Source organism: Erythrolamprus reginae, chromosome 9, assembly GCF_031021105.1.
Source record: "Erythrolamprus reginae isolate rEryReg1 chromosome 9, rEryReg1.hap1, whole genome shotgun sequence".
Classification (NCBI taxonomy): Eukaryota; Metazoa; Chordata; class Lepidosauria; order Squamata; family Dipsadidae; genus Erythrolamprus; species Erythrolamprus reginae.
Window position 1 is genome coordinate 26,226,830 of NC_091958.1, and position 14,387 is coordinate 26,241,216.

At 48.8% G+C, this 14,387-nt stretch overlaps 1 protein-coding gene across 1 annotated transcript in view; it reads left to right on the top strand.

The window, feature by feature from the left end:
• Window positions 1–14,387, top strand: part of FHOD1 (formin homology 2 domain containing 1) — a 79,517-nt gene that overhangs the window by 59,631 nt on the left and 5,499 nt on the right. Inside the window, exons 21-23 of the mRNA XM_070760614.1 lie at window positions 10,622–10,834; window positions 11,875–12,060; window positions 12,562–12,699. Of these exons, the coding sequence (XP_070616715.1) occupies window positions 10,622–10,834; window positions 11,875–12,060; window positions 12,562–12,699 (537 nt within the window). The remainder of the gene's footprint in view (window positions 1–10,621; window positions 10,835–11,874; window positions 12,061–12,561; window positions 12,700–14,387) is intronic.

Consider the following 14,387-nt stretch of genomic DNA (forward strand, 5'->3'; position numbering starts at 1 on the left):
ATCCTATTCCTGGCTGGCCCCCAACACTTCCAGGAGTCCCCACATGGCCAGTTTTAGATGCAGGTAAATGCATACAGAGGCTCAGAGAGGGCCAAAAACGGCCCTACCTGACATTCAGGAACTCCTGGAGCCTGGGGAGGCTGTTTTCACTCTCCCAGAGGCTTGAGAAAAGCCTCCAGAGCCAGGGAGGGCAGAAATGCCCCCTCCCCCGGTGCATGGCCACGCCCACCCAACAACCGGGCAGAGAAGCCCTTGCTGAAATGTTTGAAGCCCCACCCCCTGAGTCCGACCCCTGGTCCAAGGCAGGAGTCCTTATTCTACCCCGTAGAAATTGTGGCCCAGTTTTTTCTTGGAGTCCTCCAAAAAGGGCAAACCACAAGTCCCAGGAGGCAAGCTCATTGTTCTCGGGGTTATGAAATTAGTTCTAGTTTTTTTTTCTCTCATTCAATAAGTTCCCACCTGTTACTTCTTGTCTTTCCCTCAAATGCTTTGGACAATAGGGTTCTTTGTGGCAGCCCCAAGTATTGGAAAACAGCTACCCGGTTTCCCCCAAAATAAGGCCTCCCCTGATAATGAGCCCAATCTGGCTTTTGAGTGCATAGCAATAAGGCCAAGCGCTTATTTCAGGGTTCCAAATATATACAGTATATATATATATAAAAACAGGGTCTTTTGGGGGGGGGGAAACATGGCATCATGTCACCCTAGTCCAGGGGTAGGCAAAGTTGGCTCTTCTATGACATGTGGACTTCAACTCCCAGAATGCCTGAGCCAACTTCGCCTACCCCCCCTGCCCTAATCCTTCTCTCTTCATTAGGTTCAACATGCCCAGTTTGCTTAACTGTTATTCATATGATTTAAGCCTCCATCCCCCTAATCATTGGTGTTGCTCTTCTCTGCCTTCGTTTTTGTAATGTGATGGATCAAAACTGGATCAGTGTTCCAAGTGTGGCCTCACTTCCCGTGATCTTGATGTTGTCCCTTTGTTTATGCAGCCTCAGACTGCATTGGCCTTTTTGGCAGCTGATGTCAGATAAAATTATTCCAGGATCCTTTGGACTGGAAGCAAAAAGCAGTTCTCTTTTATAAATAAAACTAGATGGCTCACTGGAAGCCCTTTATAATGCAGCTAAATGCATAATGCAAAGCAAGAATCTTGGAGAAAACTCTGAAGTAAATCAAGACCAAGGCTGGCTAGGTACCTCCTGCCACACAAGCGGGACTTTACGTGAACTTAGAGAAACTGTTGCAGGCAGACGATCCTGGTAAAACATTGTCCATCCAGTCACAAAGAGTTGCAAGAGACTAACCACAGAGGGTGATCCCTTAATTTCTGCATCACTTTCTAGGTCTGTATGGGAGATCATGCGCCTTGCACCAGCTGCCGATCAGTTTCCGGTCACAATTCAAAGTGTTGGTAATGACCTATAAAGCCGTACATGGCATCAGGCCAGAATACCTTCTGCCGCACTAATCCCAGTGGCTGATTAGGTCCCACAGAGTTGGCCTTCTCCGGGTCCCGTCGACTAAACAATGCCGTCTGGCGGGACCCAGAGGAAGAGCCTTCTCTGTGGCGGCCCCGGCCCTCTGGAATCAACTACCCCCCAGAGATTCGAACTGCCCCTACCCTCCTCGCCTTCCTCAAAATGCTAAAGACCCATCTCTGCCGCGAGGCTTGGGGGGATTAACCCCCCCTTCTCCAACCTCTATATTGATTAGCTGGATCGAGTGTGTATGATTGTGTAGTTAATGTGTTTTTATGATAATGTATTTTAATTTAGTTTTAAATTTTAATGTTAGCTTTGTATTGTACTGTATTGCTGCTTTGTTGTGAGCCGCCCCGAGTCTTCGGAGAGGGGCGGCATACAAATCTAATTAATTCAATTCAATTCAATTCAATTCATCAGATGAAATTATAGTAGCTCTTGAGATTGTTCTTCTTTCATTTTATCTTTAACATTCCTTCTAATGTGAGGGTTGCCCCTCTCAGTTTTAAGTGAGGACATTGGAGTCACCATAGCCTGGGGCTGTTCCCTCCTGTGCCATTCGGGGAATTTTAGCGGAGAGAGCAGCGTCTCCACCCACCCACCCCAGGTGGCTCTCCGAATCAAGCCTATCCTGGAAATACGGCAGAGGCGTCTTAGGATTTCATTGGACTTTAGTCGCGTGATCAAACGTGCCCCCTCCCGAGTGGCCTGGTGGTTGTCTGACAGCTGAGTTCGCTTGGTGTGCCAGCAGCCCTGCCCTTCCCCTGTCCCAGAAGAGAGGCCGTCCAGGGGCAGATGCAAGCAAGGAAAGCAGGAATCCTCCCCACGCCGCCACCCCCTGACCGCCATGAAGGCAGCCCTCCTGGTGGGCAGGAAGGGGATTCTCCACCCACCCTCCCTCGGCAAGGAGGGGAAGCCTGGGGAAGCCATTGTGGATCCTTTCAGCACCAAGGAGAGCTGCAGGGGGAGAGTTTGTCCCGGTAGAGGGAGGGGGCTGGCCAAGGAAGAGCCTTCCAGGATCCCTTGTGGGCACCACAGCCCCCCATCTAGGGTCAAGGGTCATTCTTCCTATGTGTGTGTGTGTGTGTGTGTGTGTGTGTTGAGCCGCAAGTAAATGGAGCCGAGCGAGACGGCCCTTGGCTGAGCTGAGAAGTTCAATCCTTTAGATGTGGCTGCCATAGGTTCCTTGCCACCTTGGGGGTGGCCCCACTCCTTCCTTTTTAAAAAAAAATATTTTTATTGTTATTCAAAAGACAAACACCACAAACAAAACACATAACATAAAAAGGAGCTACAATCGCTCCGCTCAAAATAGAAGTCTTCATAATACAAAAAGGAAAAACTTATTATTGTTTAGATCAATTCAGATAATTATAAAAAATACCTGTTACACTTCTCTATTTGAAGACAAATCTAATCATAAATTCAAATATATATATATATATATATATATGTAGATTGTTCTGAGTTCGGGTTTTGCCCTGTGCAAAACCCGAACTCAGAACAATCTACATACATATACCCGTGAAAATTTACGAAAACATATATATATATATATATATATATATATATATATATATATATATATAAAAAATAATCATTAAACATTTTTTTTATTCAACCAAGTATAAACCCTCTCCCAGATTTTGTAAAATTCTGATTCTTCTTGATTATTTAACCGCCTCGTCATCATGTCCATCTCAGCACATTCAATAATTTCCTCCTTCCATTTGGCCAGGAGTCCAAGCCCCTGGGACTTTATTGATTGATTGATGAGATTTTTATGCCACCGTTCTCGAAGCAACCCGGGGCGGTGTTCAACAATATACATGCAACAGTATGTAAGGCAATCTAAATTACTATAAAAGAATTATACGAATTACTAAAAAGTATTTAAAACCCCATACGCAGTCATACATGTTCATCCAACTGAGTCATTCCTAATATCGTCCGGAGACAATCTCGTCTCTCACGGCCCCCATGGCCGCAGGCAGAGGTGGGTCTTCAGAGCTTTACGAAAGACCAGGAGGGAGGGGGCAGTACGTATCTCTGGGCGGGAGTTCATTCCAGAGGGCCGGGACCACCACAGAGAAGGCACTTCCCCTAGGCCCCGCCAGCCGACATTGTCTGGACGACGGGACCTGGAGAAGGCCGACTCTGTGGGACCTGACCGGCTGTTGGGATATTTTCCTTAGGCAACAACTCGGATGTAGCAGAGATTTTCCTGATGGGAACTCGGTGTGGCTATGCAAAAGTGTTGTGTGGCTGTCTCACCTTTTATTCCATGACAGATAGGAAAAAAGATGCACAAAGCTGTGAGGAAAATATGGGACGTTGCTGTTGGAATGCAGCATTGTCTTCCATGCAGAACTATTGTGCGATTTGTGCCTCACTGGAAAATCCTACGGCACACTTTTTTCTGGATACATCGACTGGATTCACAGAATATGGCAAATTACACCCAGGTGGACGAAATGCAACCGCTGACTTCACATTCTGGGCCATTCCCGAACAAAGCCACCAGGCACTGACAACACGGCATTGGCCAAGACAAAGGCTGCGTTTCCACAACATGCTGAGTCAAGAATTGCCATTGGGTCAAGCACACGGCTGTTGAATGGAGTCCTCGATGGGCCCACAGTGGGTTTTCCCAGCCCCCCTGAAGAGAAACTGAGCCCTGGCTCTTCCGCGGCTCTGGTGGTGACCCAGAGGAAGGGGTAATGGTCAGATCTGTCAGTGATACGTATACTGTAGAGAAGCGGTTAAGTATCCAGGAGAGAACAAGAAGATTCAGATCTGGACACGCTTGAACAATGAGCCCAAATGGTCAAGAAGAAGCTTAACTGGACGGAAGGCTTCTGGAAAACCATTCGAGGCATAAAAGAAGGCGAGGGGGACACAGGAAGGCAACTCTACTTTGGGATCCGTAAATGGGAGCATCAGGAGCAGTTCAGGGGAAGGCCCCGTCCCCCTCAGCCACTTTGAGCAGGGACCCCTCAGGATCACAGTTTAATTATGGGCACCCACAACAGTGTCAGGGCAGAGAAGGGGAAGACGATGGTGAGGGACCTGGATGTGTTTGGTGGGAGGAAGAGAAAAGGGTAGGTGAGTGAAGGCTTCGGATGCATCAAGGTTAATGGACAGGAGGGAGTGGACATGGCCTCAGGAAAAGGCCCATCCCCATCCCTGGGAGTCTTAAAAGGAAGGCGGATGACCCAAAAGGCTCTTGCAGAATTGCACCAAGCAGCGGGTGGAACTAGTTTATTTCTGATACAAAGCCTGAAACTGTGACAGAAGCATTATTTTACAACCTCTTCTTCCAATAAAGTAACAGAACAGTTAATATATGCATATACATGTACAGTGGCACCTCTACCTAAGAACGCCTCTACTTACAAACCTTTCTAGATAAGAACCGGGTGTTCAAGATTTTTTTGCCTCTTCTCAAGAACCATTTTCCACTTACAAACCCCAGCCTCTGAAACTGTAACTGGAAAAGGCAGGGAGAAGCCTCTGTGGGGCCTCTCTAGGAATCTCCTGGGAGGAAACTATGTCAGAAAAGGCAGGGAGAAGCCTCTGTGGGGCCTCTCTAGGAATCTCCTGGGAGGAAACTATGTCAGAAAAGGCAGGGAGAAGCCTCTGTGGGGCCTCTCTAGGAATCTCCTGGGAGGAAACTATGTCAGAAAAGGCGGGGAGAAGCCTCTGTGGGGCCTCTCTAGGAATCTCTTGGGAGGAAACAGGGCCCTCCACCCTCCCTGTGGTTTCCCCAATCGCACGCATTATTTGCTTTTACTATGGGAAAAATTGCTTCCACTTACAAACTTTTCTACTTAAGAACCCGGTCACGGAACAAATTAAGTTCCTAAGTAGAGGTACCACTGTACTAGAAATGTGATGCAACATTAACATTTAATAGAAAAGGGGCCTAGAAACGTCTATTGCAAGTGAAGCAGCTCCAGAAAGAACAATGACAAAATTATTTTTAGATCACCTCTTTCGTTTGTCAGAGAAAGAAGGACCCAGCTGGGTGTTGACAGACATGCAGGAATCTGAAGCATCTGCCTGTCTAGCCGCCTCTTTGGAAATGCAGGCACAGAGGAATCCTTCAGCATTGGAAGGCTGCCCTGGGGTTGCCCACCCTCTCAGAAGCATCCGGGGCATGGAAGGAGCAGCCTTGCGGCCTGGCTAACCTCCACCATCAGGTCATCTGACTGACCTTGCAGAGAAAAACCAGTAAAAATGCAGAGGTGACCCAGGTGGGTTCAGGGATGGGGTGATCTGCAATGGGATCGGTGGGGCCACTAAGCTCTGACGCTGCTGCAAACTGAAGATTGGATGAAGGAAATGATCTGTGCGGAGATCCAGCCCGAGTGGGATCCTGCTACGAAACAGGCCTCCGCTGAGGCGTGCAGGTGTGTGGATAACATTGGTTTGCTGCCCCGTGGCTGGTTTCTTTGAGGGCGGATTCCCGCCTCGGTCTGCCACCTTCCTTTGTTCTTAAGCGGAAGGGTGGCCCCGGTTTGGCCAAGGAGAGAAAAGGTCCCCTGGGCTGGCCGGGCTGGTTTTGCACCCTTTGGGTGGAAATGTCAGGCCGAGGGAGTGGCAGGCAGCCGGTGTGCACAAAGCCCTCAGCAGCCTCCACTGGCAGCTGGCCGGCAGCTGTTAATGGTTAATGTTGCCATAAATCTGCTGGAGAGGGAAGCTCTATCGCCATACCTATCAAGGGGGGGGGGGAAGAACACCCTGTTCCTTGCCTGCCCCAGATTGTTTTCATTCCTCTCCCTTTCCCTCCCGCCTGGCGTGAGAAAGTCAGCCCCCCCTCCCCCCCTTCTACCATTTTCTCCACTTCTGCCCTGAGACGCCTGGCAGAAGAGCGAAAGGCCGAGAGCAGCTGCTGGGAGCCCAGGCGAAAGGACAGGGTGCTCTCCGGGCTGCAGGCCGCAGGAATGGAGGCCTCTTCACACACACACACATACACACAGCAAGGGAAGCATCCTCGGCAGAGGTGGGCTGCTAAGGTGGAACGGGGACATGTGCTCACCCCCGTGGCTCTGAGTGCTAGTGGAGTCCAGCGCAATTCTGCTACTGCACCTGGGCAGGGAGCGAAACAGCACACAGACCCACGACGTGTCCGTGCGCAATTTCGCTCCCTGCCCAGGTGCAGTAGCAGAATTGCGCTGGACTCCACTAGCACTCAGAGCCACGGGGGTGAGCACGTGTCCCCGTTCCACCTTAGCAGCCCACCTCTGATCCTGGGGCTCCCCCCTCCATGGATACATCACAGTTTTCAAGGCGCCCCACTCAGGGATTCCTGACCTGAAACTCAGCCCCTTCTGTAGTCTCTGCCCCCACCACTCTTTCTGTAATGAGCTGGCTGTAATTTAAGGAAGGTTGAAGGGTGCTCTGCCCCCCCCCCCCCCGTGGTGACTGAACCCAGAAAGAGGCAACCCTGGCCCCCTGGAGAGGCCTCTATAGGGCACTCTTTATTTATTTATTTATTTATTTATTTATTTATTGGATTTGTATGCCGCCCCTCTCTGCAGACTCGGGGCGGCTTTTAGACACAAGGGTTGCTGTATGCCACACTCTGGCTTCATGAAGTGACTGGTTTTCTGGGCATGTTCAATAAGACTCTCTATCATACAACTAATCCATGCTTGTACCTTCCAAGCAACCTGTAATAGTGATATAATTGTTGTGGTTCCAGGTAACATCCAGATTTAAATCAGAGTCCAAGTCAAGGCATTCCTCAAAGTTCCAATTTATTGCCGGAGCCTTCCTGGCACCTACACAGGGCAACCCGAATCTGAGCTTCCCACCCAGTTGAAAGTTTACATGCCTTGTCCCCCACCCACAACCTTGCCATGTTGCCCACTCAGGTTGTGCCAGTGTGGCCAGTCCTCCTTCCGCTTCCGCCCAGGTGGATGGGCATAGGATGGCCTTGAAGCCTTTGAAATAATGCTTTGTGGCTGCATCTGCTCCCTCATGGAAATCCCCCCTCCCAAGTTCCCATAAACATCAGGCCTTCTACGGATATTATTATTATTATTATTATTATTATTATTATTATTATTATTATTATTATTATTATTACATCACGCAGTCTTAGGTGCTTGGGAAGCGCCCGACTGGTGATGAAATACGAAATCCAGCATAGTGATCTTGTTTGCTGTGTTGTTGTTGTTGTTATTATTATTATTATTATTATTATTATTAATTAGACTTTTATGCCACCCCTCTCCGAAGATAGTGTGGCAAGCCATTGATTTATCTCCAACTTCTGCACCAGCTCGGGGTTAACAAATTGAGAGAACTTCACACACAAACACCCAGCTTTGGACCAGCACACAAGCTGTTCCTTCACTCAACGGCTGGTGAGAAACCTCAGTTCCATGTTTGATCTGCTGCCACGGTCCATAAAAGCTGCCAATGAGGGGAAAGGCAAGCCAAGGCCCAAAGTCCTCTGCCCTCAACGGGGACTGCAAACCACCCGGGTTCCCAGCATAGGGGGGGGGGGGCAGTCGGCCTGAGCAAGGGGAGTGCAGGGCCCACGAAGCCCAGCCAACAGGCAGGAGGGCCTTGGTGCCTTTCCCCAGCTTGGCTGGGCAGGGATGGAGGCTCGCTCATCAGCCGTGGCCGGGCACTTCTTCCTTTGTGGCGGCTCCATTTTCTCCTCCAGGGATCTGACATTCTGCCTTTTTAATATTTCTTAAACTATTTTATTCTAGCAGGGGGGGTAGGTGCTAACTTCCTACCTTTGGCTTTTTTATATATTTTTGTGCTTAACCTTGTTTTTAACATTAAATGTATATCTCTAGGCTGCTCCAAAAGTTCTTGAAGGTGTGTGTGTGTGTATTGATATGGTAGGGGGCTCTCCTGCCCCACGGCATTCTGGTGGGCTCCAACCAGTGAAGGGCTACCAAAATTTTTACTACCACACTGTGGGCGTGGCTTATACCGGACGCCCTGCATTTTCTTTCAACGTCTTTCAGTGTAAATTGGGTGCTCTGGGGTGGAGCTCCATTTTCACTACCCCACTGTGTCCCCCCCCCTCCGTCCAGCCTGTAGCCTCACCCCTGGCTCCAATTAATGTCATGTTTAGGCCTTTTGAGAAGCGTCCCTGCTCCATGGGCCATTCCTGTCCCGGTTTAGGTCCCTCCCCCCCCTTGCACTGAACTGAGAGCAAAATGTTACTGGGGAGAAGCCGCCTTCTCCAGAAGAGGGAAGTGGAGGAACAGCTGTGGATGATGGTAATGAAAGTTCTTGGCATGGATTCTCCCTTCTGGACAACTGATGAGTAGAGTTCATTTAGCTGTGCAAGGTGGCAAGTATTTTGGGCTACTACTAGATCTGCTTCCTTCTGGGCACACCAGGGCCTCTGACTTTGGGGCTGCTCTCAGAGTCCACCGCTCCTATCTCCCCTCCATTAAATGCCAAATTCTGAAGTGGGTCTGGGAAGCTCAGAAAGGAAGGAGGGTCTTTCCCGCAGCCGAGCAAAGGGGGCTCTTCCATAAGGAACTGGAGACCTCCGATAGGGCCCCCACAATGCCCTCTACTCAGCACCTGAATGGAAGTTGGGGATTGCTCATTTGTGGACAATCCCAGCACAACACAACAACCCCCTTGTGATATCGCTCATGCGCTGTTTCTGAAGATGAAGCAACTTGGCTCAGCCTTTACTGGCAATGGATTGCGCTCCCTCTGGGTCCCACCACCTTCCTGGTCCCTGTTTCTTGGTGTTAACATTTCTTTGGTGGTGCGATTTAAAAAAAAACCTTTGGTTATTATTTGGCTCAATCAATGATGTAATCTTGAGGCTGACAAAATGAGGGCCGCCTGGCACCAGTCAATCCAGAGTTTTGCGATGCTTTGGGGGCTCAAAAAATCCAAAACAGTTGCAAAAAAAACCCCGGAAACTGAAAAATCAAAAAGTTGTCAAAATAGAGAACCTGGTTGATATTGTAAGGTCTCTTGCCATGCTTTCATTTCCAAGACTGAGGTGCTTGTTTAAATTTTCCTTCCCTTTGTGCCATTGTTTACAGCAAAGTTCTTACTGGAGGGAAGTCAACCACAGGATCCAGACGGTTTTGGAAACTTGGGTTTATTTCCGGGTTCTGCGTGTTCCTCTCACCTAGCGTTCGCCAAGGCCCAATAAGCAAGACCTCTGGCGTTTAGTGATAGGACATTCTATGGGCGGGGGGAGAGACCCTGTATCTGGGCCAGATGGTGTTTCCAAATCCCCATCGGTCTCTGTGGGAAAGTTAAGCATACAGTTAATTCTGCTGAAATTAATAATTAACAAGATTTTTTTATTGTGACAACTTACTCAGTGCATTTAAATGTTGTCCATGTGACTTGTGATTATTCTTTGTTTAAAAATTGTGAAAAGCAACAGATTCTTGGAAGCCTTAAGGGTAATCAACCCATGATTGATTCCTGGCCCCTCCCTTTCACATAATCCGATAGCCCCCCCCCCCCCCCCTTTGTGCTTTCATCGTTTCTGCCTTCAAAACAACCATGGAGGGACATTATTACTATGTGAAGTGGGGCAGGAGGTCTCTTGTCCGGCTCTCCCACCTCTCTCCCTTTTTAAAATTTTTATTTTAATAATGAAAAAACCCCCCAGAAATAAACATACAAACATAAAATGAGCACAAGGTCAATCAACTTAATATGCTACAATTCTGTTTTCAACGATTCTTTTTTCTTTTCTATCCAGCTATATAGTTTCCCCCAAACTGTGTAATAGTCTTTATTTCTGTAATTCATATGTTAATTTGCTTAATTTGGCACTACCTAGCATTTTCCTAATCACCATTTCTTCATTTGGTATATTTTCCTTTTTCCAGGTTTGTGCAAACGCCAACCTTGCTGATGTTAATATATGTGTTAGCAAATAGTAATCTTCCTTTCCATGCGGTCCTCTAATTATTCCCAAAAGATACATTTCAGATTTCGTTTCCAATTCATAATTTAACATTTCTTTCAACCAATTTTGATTCCTAGACCAAACTTTTGTTGCTTCCAGACATAACCACCAAATATGATAATATGTGCCTATGGCAGATTTATATTTCCAGCATTTATTGCTTATACCCATAGAACCACCTCTGTCGCTTTTTGCTGCCCCCCAGGATGCGATTCAGGCTTTGGAAAGGCCGCTGCCCAGCATTTGGACCGGCTGGGGCTGACCGTTTACGCCAGCGTGCTCGACCTGAAGAGCTCCGGGGCAGAAGAGCTTCGGCAGACGTGCTCCCCACGGCTGACCCTCCTGGAAATGGACCTCACTAAAGCAGAGGACATTCAGCGGGCCCTGCAGTTCATCAAGGCTCAGACCGGAAGGACAGGTAATCATGGTCCCCAGCAGCTCTCGGTCCCATGCAAGATGCCCAAGTCTCCATCTATTCGGAATCCCTCGCCCCCCCCTTTCCTAAGATGCTGCTGAGCCACAGGGATCGTCTGGCTGATGGGGACTTCCCCAAGTGAGAAGACTATCACTGGCCTTGAAATGGTGTCCCGCCACTGGCCTATAAGTGCCAAAAGAGAGCCGCCGCCCCCCCACCGGTTCTCAGAATCTCCTGGGTCCATTGACCTCATGAGGCCTGACCTCCCTGCCCCCGCGTGCTGATCCCCAAGGTCTCTGGCCCTTTGCTCTTGGTCACGTCTCTTGCCGTCTCCACCCAGGCCCTGGCCAGCCAGTCCTCCTGGGGGACAGGGGAATTGATCTCAGTTTCTGCAAAGCTCTTCTACCCATAGAAGCAGCCATCAGAAAGCAGCACTGTCAGGGATTGATTGATTGATTGATTGATTGATTACATTTATATACCGCTCACTCTGAAATGGACTTTGAGCGGCTAACAACAGTTATAAATACAATACAAGTAAAAAGAGCAATAAATACATAAATAAAATGCACTATGACATAAAAACCACTATATCATTAAAAAAAAAACCACACGTACTAACAGTCAATCCTAATTCCAGGCCTGCTGGAAAATCCAGGTCTTGACGGCTTTCCAGGAGACTGGTAGGGAGGAGATAGTGCCGATCTCTGGGGGCAGTTGATTCCACAGGGTCAGAGCCACCACAGAGAAGGCTCCTCCGCCCACCGATATAGTTTGCGGGACGGGACCTGGAGAAGGCCAACTCTGTAGGCCCTTAGTGGCCGCAACAAGGTATGAGGACAGAGGCGGTCCCGTAGATAGTCTGGCCCTGAGCCATTTAGGGCTTTAAAGGTGATAATCAACACCTGGGGATTGATGGTTTTCATGGGCTAGACTTCATGTTTTGCTCACTTCGTGCCCCCCCAAAAAATCTCCTCCTTTCGTGTCCTTTCTCAGCCTGCCGTGAGCATTTCCACCCTCCCCTGTTTTGTCTCAATGTGCAGGACTCTGGGGCCTCGTGAATAACGCCGGATTCAATGACACCATTGCCAATGCGGAGCTGACGCCACTGCCCCACTTCCGCACCTGCATGGAGGTGAACTTCTTTGGGCCCTTGGAGCTGACCAAAGGGCTGCTGCCCCTCCTCCGCTCGTCCCGTGGCAGGATCGTCACCGTCAGCAGCCCGGCTGGTAAGGGGCCTCTTCAGAAAGTGGGGCTTGCTCAGCCTGAGCCCATAGAGAGAGTCAGGCCTCTGACCACAGGGGCCCCTCAACCAACCGCCTGGGGAACAAGGGTAGTTTTCTGGTTCTGGTTCTTCAGCCGATCCTTCCCAGGGCTTGACCTGCTCGAAATAGACGGGTCCCCCCTATCCCTGGACTACAACAGGTTGCCCCAGCCACTTGTTTGTCCAGTGACTCATCAGTAACAGGTGATCCTGCTTTGGCCCATGAACAGATCAGCCCAGTCTTACTTTACCTGGCACAGGATCTGTTTTGGGGCATTGTGTGAACTGAGGCCCTTGTGCCAAGCGTTGGGCTCCAGGCAACTGCAGGGGAAGTTGCTGAGCGGGATAGTTCACCAAGAACAGCGACCCGTGGAGAGCTCTGGGGAGGCGGCATTGCTGCTGAGCCCCCCGGAGCCTTCGGGAGGGCCAGGGAGAGGCCTAGCAAGTCTGGTTTGTGTCCCCGCAGGCAACATGCCCTACCCCTGCTTGGCCAGCTACGGGACCTCCAAGGCGGCCCTCAGCCTTCTCATGGACACCTTCCACTGTGAACTCGCACCCTGGGGGATCCGAGTGAGCGTGATTTTTCCAGGCTACTACAAAACAGGTAAGGCTGAAAATACCTAGGGTAATGCTGTGCTCTATCCTCCTCCTCCTCATTCTAGCCACCGTCCATCCACTGCAGGATGAGGGCTTCTTCCGCATGTTTCCAACCGATACGGCCCTTAGCTGGGCCAGCAATACTTCCTGATGTTGTCAATCCATCATGTTTTAGGTCTCTTTTGCGGATGCTTTTTATTAAGTGGGATCCATTCTGTGACTCCCTAGGACAGCGATGGCGAACCTATAGTACAGGTGCCCCAGGTGGTATGCGGAGCCATATCTCTCGGCACACGAGCCGTTGCCCTATCTCAGCTCCAGCATCCATGTACACGGCGGCCAGCTGATTTTTGGTTCGCACGGAAGCTCTGGGAGGGTGTTTTCAGCCTCCAGAAGGCCACGGGAGGGGGTGTTTTTGCCCTCTCCCGGCTCCAGGGAAGCCTCTAGAGCCTGGGGAGAGTGAAAAGTATGCCTACTGGGCCCACCAGAAGTTGGGAAATGGGCTGTTTCTGGCCTGCAGGAGGCCTCCAGAGTGCGCAGGGGAGGCAATTTTCGCCTCTCCAGGCATTGAATTATGGGTGTGAGCATTCATGCAGGCACAATAGTGTATGCACATGCACTTTCAGCACCTGAGGGGGAAAAAGATGCACCATCACTGTCTTAGGTGGTCCACCTGCCCTCAATTCTTCTTGCTATGTGACCGGCCCATTTCCATTTTGATTCTTTTACTCCTTTGATGGCATCATATATTTTCATTTGTTTTCTAATCCATGCGCAGGCCGTTCTATCTTCTCTTGAGATGCCAAGCATGTATTTTTCTATGGCTCTTTGGTGCCACTTGTAGCTTCTGTATCGATTGTGAGATTACTGCCAATGTTTCACTGGCATATGTTACAGCAGGTAGCACACACTGATCAAAAGCTTTTCATGCACAAGGGGAAATTGTTCTTCAAAAGGAAGCTTAGCTTGCCAAATGCTTTCTAACCACATTTAACCATTTCCTTTATTGCATCACGTTCCATTGGCCAAGCTATACAGTATGAAGTGCTCTATTATATCTAGTTCTTCTCCAGATATTCTTTCTTCTTTCTTTGGTGAATTTAGTAAATATGGCCTGGCTCCTTTTCAGGTTTATTTTTAAGCCAAATGGTTCTCCTACTTTGGGCAGCTCTGTATGTTTCAACAGCTCTTCTGGGTCTTGTGAGAAGAGAACATCATCATCTGCAAATCTTAAGTGATTTAAATAGGAGCCATTGATTTTTCCCTTTTGCCAATTTGCAGAATATTTATTTACATATTTATATTATTTATATTAATTAATTAAAGTTGGAAAGGGCCTTATAGGTCATTTAGTCCAACCCCCCTGGGTGCTCTCTTCTGCACTTTCTCTACAGTCTCAATGTCTTTCTTATAGTAGGGTGACGAAAACGATGCAGTAATGTAGTTGTAATTTGCCTTAAGATTTTATAGTGGTACTAGTACCTCTCTGGTCCTTGATTGTATCTATTTATGCAACAAAGGACTGTGTTGGCCTTTTTGGCTGCTGCTGCACACTGCTAACTCATATATAGTTGTCTGTCTACCAAAACTCAGAGATCCCTCTTGCAGCCGCTGCTATTGAGTGTGGTTTTGCCTAGTTTATATGTGTATTTTTGATTCTTCTTACCTAGGTGTGGGGTTTTACTTTTCTCCGTG